General features: G+C 28.3%; 3 protein-coding genes across 3 annotated transcripts; 2 read left to right on the forward strand and 1 right to left on the reverse strand.

Moving 5' to 3' along the window:
* Positions 1 to 358: 358 nt before the first annotated feature.
* LOC149894355 (uncharacterized) lies at positions 359 to 2,792 on the reverse strand. The gene is made up of 6 exons (XM_090092418.1): positions 2,659 to 2,792; positions 2,481 to 2,532; positions 2,216 to 2,386; positions 1,630 to 1,791; positions 684 to 956; positions 359 to 533 (listed from the first exon to the last, which is right to left on the reverse strand). Exons 1-6 carry the CDS (start codon positions 2,665 to 2,667, stop codon positions 487 to 489), a joined length of 714 nt encoding a protein of 237 aa, XP_089948544.1. The 5' UTR covers positions 2,668 to 2,792; the 3' UTR covers positions 359 to 486.
* Positions 2,793 to 4,121: 1,329 nt separating this feature from the next.
* LOC145192262 (PAT complex subunit Asterix-like) lies at positions 4,122 to 4,769 on the forward strand. Its single transcript, XM_080069472.2, has one exon. It carries the CDS (start codon positions 4,132 to 4,134, stop codon positions 4,480 to 4,482), a length of 351 nt encoding a protein of 116 aa, XP_079925598.2. The 5' UTR covers positions 4,122 to 4,131; the 3' UTR covers positions 4,483 to 4,769.
* Positions 4,770 to 5,269: 500 nt separating this feature from the next.
* LOC145192461 (protein SHQ1 homolog) lies at positions 5,270 to 14,987 on the forward strand. The gene is made up of 15 exons (XM_090096081.1): positions 5,270 to 5,431; positions 8,317 to 8,384; positions 8,499 to 8,563; positions 9,490 to 9,618; positions 9,736 to 9,821; positions 9,897 to 9,968; positions 10,219 to 10,331; positions 12,465 to 12,558; positions 12,631 to 12,671; positions 12,965 to 13,005; positions 13,254 to 13,306; positions 13,661 to 13,762; positions 13,857 to 13,910; positions 14,141 to 14,264; positions 14,364 to 14,987. Exons 1-15 carry the CDS (start codon positions 5,357 to 5,359, stop codon positions 14,954 to 14,956), a joined length of 1,710 nt encoding a protein of 569 aa, XP_089952207.1. The 5' UTR covers positions 5,270 to 5,356; the 3' UTR covers positions 14,957 to 14,987.
* Positions 14,988 to 16,331: the final 1,344 nt, after the last annotated feature.

The raw sequence follows: 16,331 nt of genomic DNA on the forward strand, positions 1-16,331 counted from the left end.
GCAGAATATAATATTCTTAACGACGTTCATTGAGAAATCTAAAAGTAACTTCTGACAATTTTAAATAAACAGAGTGTAAAAGCACAGGAGCTTTAGGCTGGCTGTAAGATAATCAAAGAGAACGGAAAACCATTAAGAAAAGAAGGGAGAAACTAAAGCGGATAGTGCTGCAAGTTTTAGAGAAGCCGAAGTTTTTAACTTTTAGTAATAAAAATCTTATTAGAAATACAATGGAAAATAAATAGTTTATAAATACTTATGACTTCATATGATTTATCGCTGAAATTTTATGATTGCATCAATTATGGTGTAGTTTTAACAGGAAAATGTAAATAAAGTATAAACTAAAAACTAAAGATAAAAATACATGTGCTTTTTTAATATCATGCAAAAAAATTTTTTGGCTTTTACCAATGTGATTCTTTTAACTAGTTACATAGAAAAGTTTGGATATTAAAAGTTAAAAAGAATTAAACCACTGATTTTTCAAAGCTCGCTGCGGATGACAGTTTTGATGTATTCAAGTGGGTTACCTATAACAAAAAAATGAAAATTTTTTCAGAAATATATATCAGGTGTTTAATTTTGTTTTTTGACAAACAGTTAAAAAAAAGAAAAAAAAAAAAAAATTTTTTTTTGTTGACCAGCGATAAAAAAAAATATTATTTTATTAACAAATCTACCTTTTCCTTTACAAGTTTCGATTGCGTTCTTCAAAAAATCGATCCGGATATGAAGTTCAATATCTACATTAGCCAAAATGGCAGCTTTTTCAATTAACGTATCGTAAACATCCCAAACTTTATCAACCGGGACTCCTGGCATGCAATCAAGAATATCTTTCACTTGATCCTTTGCAAGTTGCACTTTGTTCTGGGTAGGAGATAAGTAAAACTCTAAGTCGTCTTCAATTTCCAAAATCATTAAATTCATACGAGACTCGTCACAGTTACATTCTAAAAGTAAATTTTAATTAGAAAAAAAATGTATTCGGAAACATGATTTTAAAGTTTTGTTTTTTCGCTTTCTTTAATAAAGGGTTTTTTGCTTGTGCATTCTGTTACTATAACAACGCGTCTGTCAAGAAAGACTGTTGTTAGTAATTACAATAACTGGTAAATAGGTAGCGAGATCCTTAAAATGTTTGTAACAAGAGACAAGAGTCGATGTTTTTATTACATGTGAAGTGCGGATGAATCTAAAATATGTTTCTTTTTTTCTTCTTTTCTCAGAAATCAATCATGTATTGCAAAATCAGCCATCGGCACATCAAAGAAACTCTTATAAAGGTCAACCCAACCGAATAAATATCATAATGGCAACCCCAAAAAAAGTTCTCATAGCCGGTCAATCCATCATAATTTGTCTTAAATGGAAAATCCATCGGATTATTTCGATTGTTAAGTTTTCACATAACAGGATTCACTCTTTATCTTTATTTAAATTTTTTTAAAACATTTTCTTTTAGTAGTTGTTGTTGTTATCCTGTTTATATGTTTATGTTTGTTTAATCTTAGATTTTACAGTTTGTTAATGGACCAATAATAAGTTTGTAGTATGCAAATGAACCAATCATAATTTTAGTTCTTTGCACAAAAAAACCTGTCACTTATTTAAAAATTAAATTACCTTTGTATCTTGTTTCAACGTAGTCAGCATTCCATTTAGTCAACAGCTTAATTGATGCGTTGAGAATTTCCTCGTCGATGTTCAAGTTTTTGAAACAAGGAATGAAGTTCATATAGTCGGTGTTCGTTTTGTTACACTTGGTGTTTTTCTTCACTATACAAACTAAAATATTTAAGTTGCTAGAATAAGTAACGATTCTTACAAGCAGTGTTGTAGAGCAACAAATTGCTATAGCAAAAAGTAACCAAAAATAATTGCTATAGCAACAAGTAACCAAAAACTTTTTTTGATTAACTATCAACAATAATCAATTACTTTTATAAGCAAGTAACTATTAATGGTAAAAAAGCTTTTGAAATTGTATTAAGGTTATCATCGAGAAACCAGTAACTCCAAGAAATTTTATTTTAACAACCACTTTTTTTTTCCTTGAAATGGAGATTGAAGTATTTATCGCTAAGTTTATCTTAATTTCATTTACAAAATAATTTCAACCTCAATCCATTTTTTTCAACAACTACTTATGCTCAAAATGGTGTCAGGTGGTTGACGAGCATGTTGTTGATGCAAGTTTTAGAATACCTACTGGATGAAGGACAAGGTACAACTTCACAGGGCACAGTTTGAAGATTTTGTAATCTTGGATCACATGTGTCATTTACACCAGTTGAGTTGCAAATTGTATAGTTGACAATTCTAGTACCTCCTCCACAGCTCCATGAGCACGATGAAACCTGGCACGGTTCTATCCAATTACCTTTTTGAGAAAATGTTGCACATAATCAGTTATGTAAGCATTCAAAAGAACTAAAAGCCTAAGTTTAGGATGTAAAGAGAGAAGCATTGGATACCTGCATCGCACTCAATCCAAATAGCAATGAGCACAACTGCTGAAAAAATTAACTAAAAAAAAAAAAAAGTTCTAACATAAGAATCAAAATAATATTTAATAAAAAATAAAAAAATTTCAGTGTTCAAAAGAATCCTTCGAAATTAAATATGTCATAACAAGATGAAAAAAAAACGAACCCGCTTCATTATGTTTTTTTAAACGCTAAAACAGCGAAGATTTTCTTTGAGTAGTAAGCAGCAAACTTAAAAAATAGTTTAAGTTAATCCCACGATTACTCATCGATTACTTCGAAGCACAATAAACAATTCATACAGAAATATATTGAAAGATTTAACGATGCAATTGTCATCAAATCCTTTTTTTTTTTTTTAAATCATTATGAAACAACCAATCAGAAATTCAACACCGTAAAACACACCGTAAAGAAAATGAATTATTATTTACTAGTATGTTGTAGAATAACAAAGAAGCCAAGAAATATCTGAAAAATATTAACTTTTCCTCTATCAACTAAAAGATAAGGGAGAATAGTTGTTAGAAGGTTCTTCATGAGTTTTCAAAACACATTTTATGTGGAATTAAATAAAAGAGAATGTTTTTAAAGCCTGATTTTCATTTGTTTTTGTTGTTGAAATCACTCAACGGAAAAAAATTAAACGAATGAATTTTATTCTCGGTATCCTTTTTCTTAAACTAGGTTTAACATGACTTTAAATTTGTATTTCTAAGTGTTAAGGTCTAATACTTTTCTATTAATTAATATCCATTAAAAAGTTGGCTAAAATCCTCCTTACAGCATACTGCTCAACAATAATGCCATTTGACCGGCAAATTAAACACGTAAAACTTTGTGACGTAAAATAGAAGAATATTGATGGAACTCTACGAGATTCTTTTAAAGAGCATCAAAAATTAGATATATTGTTTTAAAAGTATCTAAATATAGATACAGTGTAATTTTTAGCAGCATGAATATACAAGAAACATTTGGTTTGTACTTAGATGTAAGAACATTCGCATCCAACTAACGTTACCACTCTGTATTTAAGTTAGATAACCAGAAGACATTTTTTTATATGTTAACAAATTACATCAATAATGATGCAAAAAATGACAATAAAAATTAGACAGTATTGTAAATAACTATATTGTTAAAGTATATGAAAATAAAATGCTGAAGCCTATAAATATTGTTAGGTGCACTGTACAGAAAAATATATTATTAAGCTTTACTTTCTGAGTTTTCTCAAACATTTTTGCACTTAAATGTTTTTATCTTGAGATACTAATCTTGCTAACAGTGATGATCATTCATTGCAAGAAATGATAACTAGTAAGTCACCTGATTAAAACTGCAATGTGCGTTTGTGCATGTGTGTTTACCTACATACATACATACATACACACACATACATACATACATACATACATACATACATACATACATACATACATACATACATACATACATACATACATACATACATACATACATACATACATACATACATAAATACATACATACATACATACATACATACATACATACATACATACATACATACATACATACATACATACATACATACATACATACATAGATGCATACATACATACATACATACATTCATACATGATTTGCTAGTTATATGTATACTTTAAGTTTTTTTTTAGCACACATAAAATATAAAATGAATAATTTGTCAAATGATCCCCGACGTCCTAACCGTATTTATCGCTACAAGCCTTCTTCAAACAAGCCTGGAGATGACCCAATTGCTGACTATCTTAACCTTTTAGGAATGGTGTTTAGTATGTGCGGACTTATGATGAGATTGAAATGGGCTGCATGGGCAGCTGTATATTGCTCTTTTATTAGTTTTGCAAATTCGCGAGCTTCAGAAGATGCTAGGCAGATGTTTAGTAGTTTCTTGTTATCTGTTTCTGCTGTAGTGATGTCATATTTACAAAATCCACAACCAATGGCAAATAGCTGGTAGCATAGTTATCTCTAATTATTAGAACACATCCAGACAAATGACAATTTTTTCAATGCAAAATGTCAATTAGAACAAAGGACAATTTGATTCTTAAGCAAATTTATTTAAAATAATTTCAGTAAAACATTTAAGATTTAAAAAATTTCAACAGGAAATCAACATCAGGTTGCTAACAAATTTTATTCACATGTAAAGAAAATGTGTTTGAAAAGAGTTAAAAGTTTTATAAGTTGTTGTTATTTTTTTGTTTGTTTAATTGTTTTTTAATATATAAATGTTTTTAGCGACTTATGTCTATTTTTCTTTTATTAGTATATACTTTTTTAGATTTTTATTTTCTCTTAAAATATGCATATATATATATATATATTATATATATATATATATATATATATATATATATATATATATATATATATATATATATATATATATATATATATATATATGCAAGAGCTACTGATATATTCAACAAATTTGATTATATATATATATATATATATATAATCAAATTTGTTGAATATATCAGTAGCTCTTCCAGATAAATCCCTATTGAAAAAATGTTCAATAGCAAGTATAAACCTGATTTTTAATCCAGGAAAAAATCTTATTTTAGTTTTTATTTGACTGGTATTTTAATGAATGATTTAGTTGTTAAAAATATAGATTTTTTTAAATTCATATTTAAAAGTAACATGTTATACAATTCTACTTTTAGGTGTATGACTGTGTGTTTTAATATAAGTAAAAATTCAAATATTTTTACAACTAAATTGTTTCACTTTTTCTTTTTTTTTAAACCAATCAAAATGTTATTAAAAGTCATCACTTATAGTACAAAACTAATTGGTATTTTTCATTCATTAATCATAATATGTTAACACCAAGCTTTGAACTTCACCAAAACAGCGAATTTTTGATTCTTGTTATTAAGGCTCCTTATGTGAAGGTTAGCATTTTTTTATATGTATTTTCTTATTTTGGATTTTTAAAGGTTTTCATTTTATTTTGGAATGTTAAAGGTATGTTTATGGATGAAAAACTAGGACAACAGAATGCTCTAGACTTCTTCACCAAACAGTATAAACTAATCATTAAGTAATTAGTAACTATAAAGGAAGGTTTTGCTAGTTTAAAAAAAACAATAAATGAGCAAAATAAGACTTAAATGAAAGCCATTAATGCTGGACAAGATTATGATTTCCAACCTCAAACATACTGTTTTGTACTTTCAGCTCAAATATTTTGTACTTAAAATAAATAGTAGCACGTTTAAAAAAAGTGAATAAAATGTGAATATTGCAAACATTTGTAATAGTTTTTAGTTTCCGAATAAAATGGAAATATTCAACTTAAAATCTAGTAGAAATATTACCTAATAATATTTACGTAGGTTTTGTTTTTTGACAGCTTAGACACATTCCGTCTTGTATTTAATCAACCAATCTCTGACACCTAGAAACAGGTATTTTCCCACCATATGCGCTTAACAGTTAATAGAGATTTCAAAGACCTGGTTTGAACATTATGCAATATAACCAGGGGTTAACGTTTTTTAAAGCAGCTCTTTACAATATTTCTGAAAGGTGGTATAGAGTTTCTTTGAGAGGAATTTTTTTAACTCTTGGAAAGGTAGTCTTTCCTGTCAGAGTATCAAATATATTTAGCCTAAAAGTTGTAGAGTTTGTTTTTTTATCTGATGCCTCTTCATTCAAGTTTTCCAGATTGCTTGACAGTCCCCTGGCTATAATTTTCTTGTTGGTAACAAGCTTTTCGAATAGTGGACACGTTTTTCAGTTTTTCACACATATATGATTTCATGAGTTTTTGGGTGTGGAAACTCCGTTATTACCATTATTACATAAGTTTTAAATGAAATTAAGGTTAGCTATTGAAATGCCATTAACTCAACACTTAACACGTCTGGAATGAAAATGTTACTTGTTTACTAAAGTGTTTTGATAAATAAACTGAAGCAATTTTTTTAAGCATCATTTAAACTGATTTATGATCTTGATTCAAAAAGACCCACCATCATCTAAGTATATGATAAATTTGAAACCATAATATGAAGGAAATCTAGGAGTTGATCTTCTGTTAATTTATAACCAAAAAATTGTTTTACATTAATTCACAGATCAATATGCTGTTTAAAACCTGATTATTTTTTAATCATATTATTAAACTCTAAATAGTTATATAAGAATTAAACTTTTATGGGCAAGATCAGCATATTTTAGCTTGTGAAAATAGCTTGAGTAAAATCCAGTAGATTTAGAAGAAATATCAAAATTTCAAAGGGAATGTTGAAATTTTTGTTTTCTTTGTGGCAATTTTTTTGTTTTTTGATTATTCTCATAGTATTAGATTTGATCTTTCTAGAATTGAAATCGAAATGATGAATGGCTGAATCTTATCTATTCTGGCTCTTCTTGGAATATTTTTAGTAATAACTGCACAAACTCCATTTTGTTACAAATCTGAAAATTCTCTGTTTAACTAATTACCAATGATGGTAGTTTTGAATAATTTATTCAAAACTGTTCAGACATCCACAAAAAAATGATTTGTCAAATAGAATTATCACTACATTTTAGTAACAGTGGTTCCTTAGGTTAACAATATAGTACTGCTATTTATTTTTTTAAATAGAATTGTGTAAAAGGGATAATTTATCATTATTTAGGCAATTCAGTAATTTTCTATTAAAAATAATTAAAATTTAAGGTTGATTAATTACTTATTAAGTGTTAGTTATTTTTATTTGAAAATTATTAAGTTTATAAATAAATGAAACTAATAGTTCCAGAATTTGGTGATTTGTTCTGTTGTTCTGTTTATGCCAGAAAGTTAAAAACTGGTAGCTGTTTAGATTTTGGAGGTATGAATCTGTTGAAAATAGCTCAGCAGCTTTTTTGAAATTTTGATATTTCTCCTAAATTTATTGCATTTCACTGAAGCTAAAATATATTGATTTGGCCAGAAAATTCTAACAGTTTAATTACATGATAAAAATATAATAAGGTTTTCATCATTTTTTTTTTTTTCTTAATCTTAAAATGATTTTTTTTTATTAATTAAATTAGTTACATTCATTTCTAAAATCTTATTTTTAAATTCAATGAATTTTAAAATCAACTAAATACTTGAGTTCTTGTTGAACTCTGATTTTCATTAAATACATCACAAAATTTATCATTCAACTTACAGCTGAAGTTTTAAGTATGTATTTATATAACTTCTTAATATTATGACTCCAAGATTGAGATCAAATGTCTTAAGTCTGTAAATCTTTTCTAATTTAAAAAATTAAATTTATGTAACTTTTAAGACTCATGAAGCATCTTATGAAAATCTTTGAATAAAACACTTTTAAATCTTGCAATAAAATTCAGAAAAACAAATTTGAAAAGATTATAACAAAGTTCATATTGATTTGAAAATCTTTTGGAACTTCAATATCTTTTTCAATATTGAAATTCTAAAAGTTTCTGAATTTAGACTTGACTATAACAGAGAGAAATGAAACAAGAATTTAAAAATGGCTGCGTTTTGCTCGCAAAAAGCTGATTTCAGTGAAAGTTAACAGCCATTTTTCTAGTGCTGCATGTGTATAAGCTAGAAATTTGAGATTTTTAATAGTTTAATGAGATCCTGCAACAATGCAAAGTTCTGAGATTATGGGTTGCTTATCCTGGATGCAACCCTTAGTGTCAGAATTTTCTCATATGGAAGCCTAACAGATACTCTGTGGCAAAAAATATTTTATGCAAATAGCTTTTTTCAAACAGCTGTTTGTTATAAACTTTTCTTGGTAAAAATTTTTTTTTTTAGGCCAATGATGTAGAGATATACATGGAAGAGTTTGACTTCAAGTTCTATGTAAAACCTTACTTTTTGAGGTAATTGCTTATTAACCTAAAGTTTGCTCATCAATTTTTGCATTGATATTTTTTGATGCATATAAATTTAGCTTATTTTCATAAAAACTGTTACAATCCTAAAATTTAATTTAGGTTAACATTTCCCTGTAAAGTAATTGAAAATGGTAAAGAGCAAGCCACCTATGACATCCACAAAGGTGAATAAAACATACTTTTTATTTATTTGAAAAGAAAATTTTTTTTGAGAAACAAGATGCTTATTAAAATGAAAAAAAAAATGTAATAATAAATAAATTATAACAGATTATATCATAAATTATAACAGATTATATCATAAATTAATGTACTTTTTTGTACTTACTATAGGCATTTAATTCATGAGTATAAATATCAAGCTTTTAATTCTTGACTAGGAGTGTAAATATGAAGAAGAGTAAACCAACTATAGGGTGATGCTGAAAATGATGGTCTTAAGTGCTATTAGGAACCACTTGATAGAGGAATTGTAATTTTCTTTTGTCTTTTGTTAGATTTTTTGTTGACATCCTGAATGATGTCATTCCTTACTCAATTTAGTTGTTAAAGATTTGGGCATTCTTGCTCAATCTGGTCATTAAGTTAACCTTTGTTGCTTTCTAAGGCCTTTAGAAAAGTACCTTTTAGAAAAAGGCAAATATTAAATGAAATTGGATTTTGGAATTACCATAAAAAATGCTCCATATTCGTTATATGAGTTTTATACCATTCATATTCATATACAAATGTTCAATGGAAATGTCAGGCTTTATGATTTTCTTTCTGTTTTCAGTAAAATAGTTTAAAGAAAACTAATAATTGAAAAAATGTTCAAATATTTTCCATAAATATTTTATAAGTGTTTCAAATTATTGACACTTAACAAGCAATACACTACTTAATTTGGTGAAACAAAATCAGCATCAATTAGGGAATTTTTAACATGTTATTGCAGCACAGTTTCAGGTCAATATTCTTTACAAAATTCCCCATCAGGGCCTTCAAATTCTGGTTACAATTAAACTTTCAGAGTATGTTATTAATTGGAGAGAATATATAGAAAGGGGAGTGCACACTATTAAGTTTTCAAACTGTTTTTTTTTCCTAGGGATTTTTACAATTCATATTCCAAAACTGAATTATGGAGAGTTTTTCCCTAATCTTGATATGTTAACTTTGCTATTGGCAACAAACAAGAAACTTCCCAATAAACCGCTTATTGAAGTAGTAGAAACCGGTAGTTATGTTTTTTATCGCCATATTTTTCATTAACCTATCTTTTAATTTTTTTAAATTTTTGAAAGAAATGTCATTTGTTAACTTTATTATAATTTTTAATGATTTTTTTTTGTAGAGAACGTGTGTAGTGATCAACTTGATGTAGAAATTGCAGATGATGAATTTACTTGGGAGATTGAGCAAACCTTAAATCAAGATTTTGTAAGATTTTTGTCACTCACATATCACTGGCTATAACAAAGATAATCACTTTAAAATGTTTGTACATTGTTGTAGGGATCAGATGAATGTTATGAGCACAAATACGGCTTTGGCAACAAATATTCGGGTTTGTTTGCAAGTTTTAAGGTGAGCATGATTATAACTCATCTCAACCTCATTTTTCTGTACAAAAAAAAAAACTTTTTTTGTTTTGAATTTCGTCTATTTAAACCGTTATTTGATTTCTCTGGAAATTTCTTTCTCCTTTCAAATCTTTTTTGAAGATTTTTTTTTTTGACATTTATCTAGTAAAAAATTTTGTAAAACTTTTGATTTTTTGTGTATTAATTAGATATACAATTCACAATTTCATAGTATTATCTTTTATGTATTCAAGGGTGAGTTGTATGAAGTTATAGATTTGGATTCACCAGAGCAGACAGCTCCATCAGACAGGCAAAGGCAAAGAAAATCAGCAGAAATCAAAAAGTTTGACAAAGATCATTACATGTAAGTCATCATGATTCAGCAATAAAATACATGATTTTTTTAAGTTTTTTTGATATCCTGGTTTAACCTTCTATTGCATTATTTATCACACACGATTAAAAAACTTAAAAATCCTATTAAAAATGTTTAATTTTAATAGGTTTAAAAAAACAAGGAGTAATCAAAAAAGATTTTTACACCTCCCAAATGAGGTTTTTTGAATTTAGTTGCTTTAAGGCAACAATATGCAGTGATAATAACATTTTAAAACAATAATGGATCAAAAGTAGTTAATATCTTAAGTTAACCACAAAGTCACAACAAGAACTCGAAAATACATTTAATTACATAAAAACTTCAAATCTAAAATAGCACACAAAATCTAAATTTGCTTTAGCTTTAAGTACAACTCTCTTGGGTAGCAAAAGAAAATCAAAATATTCAAAAATAAGATTTTTTTTACTAGCTTCAACTTCAACAATCAGTAAATAGATTCAAAATACAAACGAAAATAGTTCATACAGAATTTAGTTTTCACTGATTGTTTGTGAAACTTTCAAAAACAATTAGGATTAGATGTAAAGCATATATGATTTTTACACTTTCACACAAAAACTTTTGTTATTCCAGTGTAGCCTGGATACTTACAACAGCCTTTTTTGTTTACAAAAGATGGAAAAGGACCAATATTGTCTTTTCCAGTGGGTGGCTCAGGTTTGGATTTGCAGCAGGACCCCTTCACTTTTTTGCTCTATGAAGATGGTCAACATCATCCTTACCTACTGCTTAAAACTTTGTTAGACTGGACTAAGCATTTTACAAACTTTAGCTTAAATATGCACGCTTGTGCCTTTTTTATGTCCCTACAATAGAGTATCCATGCTTGTACTACAATCAAATCAAAAAAATGCTAAATGAGTTTGTAATACTACTTTTTGGAACAAGTATGGATTCTGTACAGACTCAGCATGCCAATAAGAAGGGCTACCCCACCCATATATTTGTTGTATGTAGTAACAACAGATAGTTGTTTGACTTGAACAATTTTTTTACTTTTGCATCCCAGCAGTTTACAATTGTTATTGGATTCATCATCTCATAACTTTTTAATAATGCAACACCCCTGTTATTGAACCATTTGACAGCATGAAGCTAAATATTATCAACTGTGGTTATCCTGACAGTAGTTGAACCTCTACCTTCTTCTTTTAGTTCACTGTCAATAGGCTTCTTGATATTTGGGAACCTGTTTAAATGCACTGTTCCAGTGCATGCTACGCCTGAAACATCACTATCCAGTTCTGAATAAGTATATTCTGATTTTGACTTAAATGTAATAAAGTCTTCATCAGATCCACCTGATAAATCACTGACTTCAGACAGCTCAGGTTGGTTTACAGGGAAAACTGTTCCTCAAATTGGGATTCTTAACATCTTTGAAGATCCATAAAAGATTTTAGGATACAGCTATAATAAAAAAAATAACCACTGTTCAAATATTATCTTTCCATGCAGTAGACTGCATAAAAATATAAGAATATCAAAACAGTGCTTCAAAGAGGTTAAGAAAGTTAAATTTCTACATAGAGTTTTCTTAATTCAAATTTGTATTGTTAAATTTCTACTTAACTTTCTCTTTAAAGGAAAAGATTTTACTGCAGTAGAAACAATACAAATATTCTCTGAAGAAAAAAAAGCAATTATCCTACAACACATGTTATTGCTTCAAAGACAAAATAAAGCTGATTATTTTTGACATAAAAATCAACCAAACATTTTAAAACAACTTTCTGTAATGCTGTAGATATAAAATAGTACGATTCAGAACTTTTAAGTTGAGCTTCGTTTCTCTCTTCTTTGTAAAAAAGTTTAAGACAAGAATTTAAAATTTGTGACTTCTCTCTTCACCACTATCAAAACACAAGCACATTTAACAAAAAAAAAAAAAAGTAGCTGAATTATCACTCTACGAAATGCTAAAAAACATCTTCTGAAACAACTACACTATGCAATAGAAGTATGATTCGCTAATTTAAAGATACAGTATGCATTTTTAGGGTTAATTGCTTTTTTTAAACTTGTTTAACTTAATTTTTCTGAATTCTGTTGTTTTATGTAAATTATTTTGTTTGACTGATTTAAGCTAAAATTTAGAGCAGATTTTATGGATGATGAGCTAATAAAACCTCTGCTTGAATTTTGTCCACCGTGGTTAAAAGATTATGAAGATATTTTAGAATCGTCGCAGGTAAAATATGACTATTTTTTTTTTGTTGTTGAGTTGTAAATTAAGATTCACTCATATTGTTATCTTTTTTAGACTGCATGTCATCCAGAGACAGAGACCCTTCTTAAATCAAGGTAAGTCTTCACTTAATCCTAAGCAACTATATACTTATTTCGATAGCTTTACAAAGTCCGGCAAGTGTAGATTTTTTATCTGTTAAAGAAAGGAAATTTAGTAAGTACGTTACAAAGAATTCTTAAGTAGATTTAATAAGAACTACATTACGAAGATTTCTTAAATAAGTTTAATAAGAAGCACGATACAAAGAATTCTCAAGTGAGTTTGAACGCTGCTTCCTTTAAGTATTATTAGTTTAGTTGCGTTTTCCGTTCTTAGCTAATTTTATCTCAACCTTTCTTTTCTCTAGTTTGAAAACGTATGCTCTCTTTGCGGAGAAGAGTTCTTTATGTTAGTACTTGCATATGTTATGCATTTATTTATTTTTATTAGTACTTGTACATATTCAATATATATATATATATATATATATATATATATATATATATATATATATATATATATATATATATATATATATATATATATATATATATATATATATATATATATATATATATATATATATATATATATATATATATGTATGTATTATATTTTAATATATGTATTATATTTTAAATTGATGTGATTTTTAGTTGAATTTACGGAAGATGAAAAATACCAGATGATGCAACTCCCTCAAAATGATCATATCTTTTCATTGTTGTTCGTTTTTTAAAATAGATGTGGATATTATTTGTGTTCAATTCGTTTTGCATAATATGAATTTACTGCGCTATAAATACATCAAGGTGTTTTTTCAGACCTGATTTAAATTTTATAATTTAAGAAAAAATAAATTCTTGAGATCGTCCATTAATTCTCTTATTGTTTTTTCTTTCTCCCATCAACTTTAACTCTCCCAGGAATCCTTGATGGAATCCTACTTGAACATCTAAGTTTTCTCATTTCGTAACATTTCATAAAAAGTCATCGAAATGTTGCACAAACATTTAACTTGACGGAGTTTTTGCGTGCGCATTTTCTTTAACATTTATTTTTACATAACCTTTCGAAAGAAGATGAAACCATATGCTGTCTAAGTTTAGTTGATATTTTATTGGCTTATTGTTATGACATAAGAACCACTGACGGGGAACACACGGTCAGATTCTTTTTTGTGTGGATAATTTATCCATTTCTGGGCTATATTTAAAAATGCAAACTATTAAACTTTTTATCTTTCGTTGTTTATTTAGAGTTGTTCCGCATGGAACGTATCAAAATTGAGCTCCACGTTGTCTTGGTTGGAGGTGCTTTTTTTATTTTTTGAATTTTCTTAACTGGATAGCAATTGTACACAACGACTTGATATTTTTTATTCAAAATGTGATTTTATTGAACTGTAATTTGTAATGTCTTCTTTTTTTTAAAAAAGATCTATATCTCTATCTCTTTTTTTTTTTAAAAAAAAAAATAGAGATATAAAATTTAAGTCTGTAAATCTTTAAAGCATGTTTTAGTAAGATTTTTTGATATTTAGGTCCATAAATCTTTAAAGGATGTCTTAATAAGTTTTGCATCCCGTTCTTTATGCTATCCTCTTTATCGAAATTGGGACCTGTTAAACAAAGTTATCGACGATACTATAATTTTATTCAATCTCGGTAAGTTGCACTGCAGTCTTAATACTTAACTTTGTCTTGTGCAATATTTTCTTTTCTTTTTTAGTAGAATTTTTTATTCATTTTTTTTTTTTTGCTTAGGTAAATCTCATATTCTGCGATGTTTTCTTGATTTGCGAAAACTTTTGCAAAAAGACGAAAACCGGTATCTCCTCAACGAACTTTACATAAACGATTATTGTGTGTGGATACAGCGATTAACCCCTAAAAAAATCATGTCGCTTGTTATCAACTTACAGAACACCAAAATATGCAAAGACGATGTTCCATTCAATTTAAGAAAAATCGAAAAGAATGCTTGGAGAGATGAAATGGGCTATGATTCTCCGCATAACAGTTCAAGTGACCGTGATTTGTCATCTGGTGAAAGCTCTTCTTCTAGTGAACTGGATTCTGATGACACTGACCTGGAAGATGATGATAGAAGTGACCTTGAAAACAGTCAAAGTGAATCACTAGATTGCCGATCACGAGTAGAGGAAAGTTACAGCAAAAAACAGCTGGAAAAAAACGTTGATGATAGGCTCAACAATATTTGTATCAACGAAGTCAATAAAGACTTCGAGGATTCAAAAAATCAGCATAAAACTCGGCACCGTAATACCGTACGCGACGATATACAGTGCATAAGTACGGGCATTACAGAGCTGTTAAAAGTTCAATCGGAAATATGAAGCTTATTGAATAAATTTCTTAAATGATAAATTTAGAAATGTGTTCATGTTAAAATTTAAGAAATCATTGAATTTTGCAGCAGGATCTAATCCAAAACGAAACAAGCAGAATGTTTAAAATTCTGTAGATTTTAAACATTCACTGAACGTAAAAAGTTTGTCTATTAGGCACCTATTGTTAGAGTAAATAAATTTGTCTATAAGACAAGATACCTATTGTTAGAGTAAATAAATGGCAAATCACTTTTTAATACTTAAAAACAGTTTGACTGCAATACAATTTTTGCAAATTGTAGAGACTAAGCACGGGCGTTTAGCTATTCCGTAAAGATTTTTAACAAACGGAATTTAACAGAACATTCGGTTAAAAAGTTAAAAACCAACCCTGATATCAGACTAAGAATTTTACATTAATATTATTACGACTTTAATAATTAGTTTATCTCCATTTAAAAGGGAGATAAACAAACTTTTTGTTTTGTTATCTCCCTTTTAAATGGAGATAAACTTATTATTAAAGTCGTAAATAAGTGACTTTTTAACTTCAATAGATCTTTTTAAAGACTTTCAAGTCTTGGAACAGATGACACTTTTAAGATTGGACAGATGATCTTTAAATCTTCTGACTGAGATTTAAGCCAACAGGAATAAAAATGAAAATGTGAAGTTGTAAATATATTATGAACAAAATGTAAGATTTTTTTTAACCATCTAGAAGATTTCGGTGATTCGTTGTTTTTTCCTTTGTTGTATTTTTGTTCTTATTTAAGGAGTTTCTTATTAATGTTGGCCCTGACAACCGTTAGTTTATGTTCTATATCGCTATCGCTCAATAAAATCCCCATTATTATCAACAACCATTCTTCATTTATTAGGCAAGGAATGGATCTCATCCTTGTAGGCTGCGCCTCGAAAAATTTATGAATGTCGGCTTGGAACTATCAAACATCATCGAAGCTCTTATTTGATATGTGAAATTGCAGGACACAAACAGATGATTGGAGGGATTTCTGGAAAATATAGCGGGTAGGACAAAATTTCCCATACCATCTCTATAAGTTTAAGTAATGATATTGCCGTGTGTGTTCTGCTCGCTCTTCGACAATAACTCATTGACGCATTTGTGTGAAGTTTACATAAATTATCCACTTTTCATTGCCTGTGATTAAGTGATCTAATCATCAAAGCCTCGCTTTTTGAAAAGCAAGAATATGCAGATTACCAAGCGTATGTCCTTGTCATGTTAAATGAGACATGTCCTGTGGGGAACCTAAATCCCTAAATTTAGAACCTTTCCTAATGAATGAAGACAGTGCGGTGCTGATGTGTGAAAATATCGGACTGTGAAGGCTACACAGCGACACTGAGTCTTGGA

This window comes from Hydra viridissima, unplaced genomic scaffold (assembly GCF_058129835.1).
Source record: "Hydra viridissima isolate aposymbiotic clone 2 unplaced genomic scaffold, HvirCarnegie_v1 scaffold_1, whole genome shotgun sequence".
In the NCBI taxonomy this organism is placed as follows: domain Eukaryota; kingdom Metazoa; phylum Cnidaria; class Hydrozoa; order Anthoathecata; family Hydridae; genus Hydra; species Hydra viridissima.

Bases quoted from the DNA above. Each gene is read 5' to 3' on its own strand.
- LOC149894355 (XM_090092418.1), bottom strand. The intron at 2,387-2,480 runs GTATCCAATGCT...TTTCTCAAAAAG, and splicing joins TTGGATTGAGTGCGATGCAG to GTAATTGGATAGAACCGTGC. The intron at 1,792-2,215 runs GTAGGTATTCTA...TAAATATTTTAG, and splicing joins TGTACCTTGTCCTTCATCCA to TTTGTATAGTGAAGAAAAAC.
- LOC145192262 (XM_080069472.2), top strand. From the start codon at position 4,132: ATGTATACTTTAAGTTTTTTTTTAGCACACATAAAATATAAAATGAAT.
- LOC145192461 (XM_090096081.1), top strand. From the start codon at position 5,357: ATGTTAACACCAAGCTTTGAACTTCACCAAAACAGCGAATTTTTGATT. The intron at 10,332-12,464 runs GTAAGTCATCAT...GCTAAAATTTAG, and splicing joins TTTGACAAAGATCATTACAT to AGCAGATTTTATGGATGATG. The intron at 13,911-14,140 runs GTGCTTTTTTTA...TTTGATATTTAG, and splicing joins CCACGTTGTCTTGGTTGGAG to GTCCATAAATCTTTAAAGGA.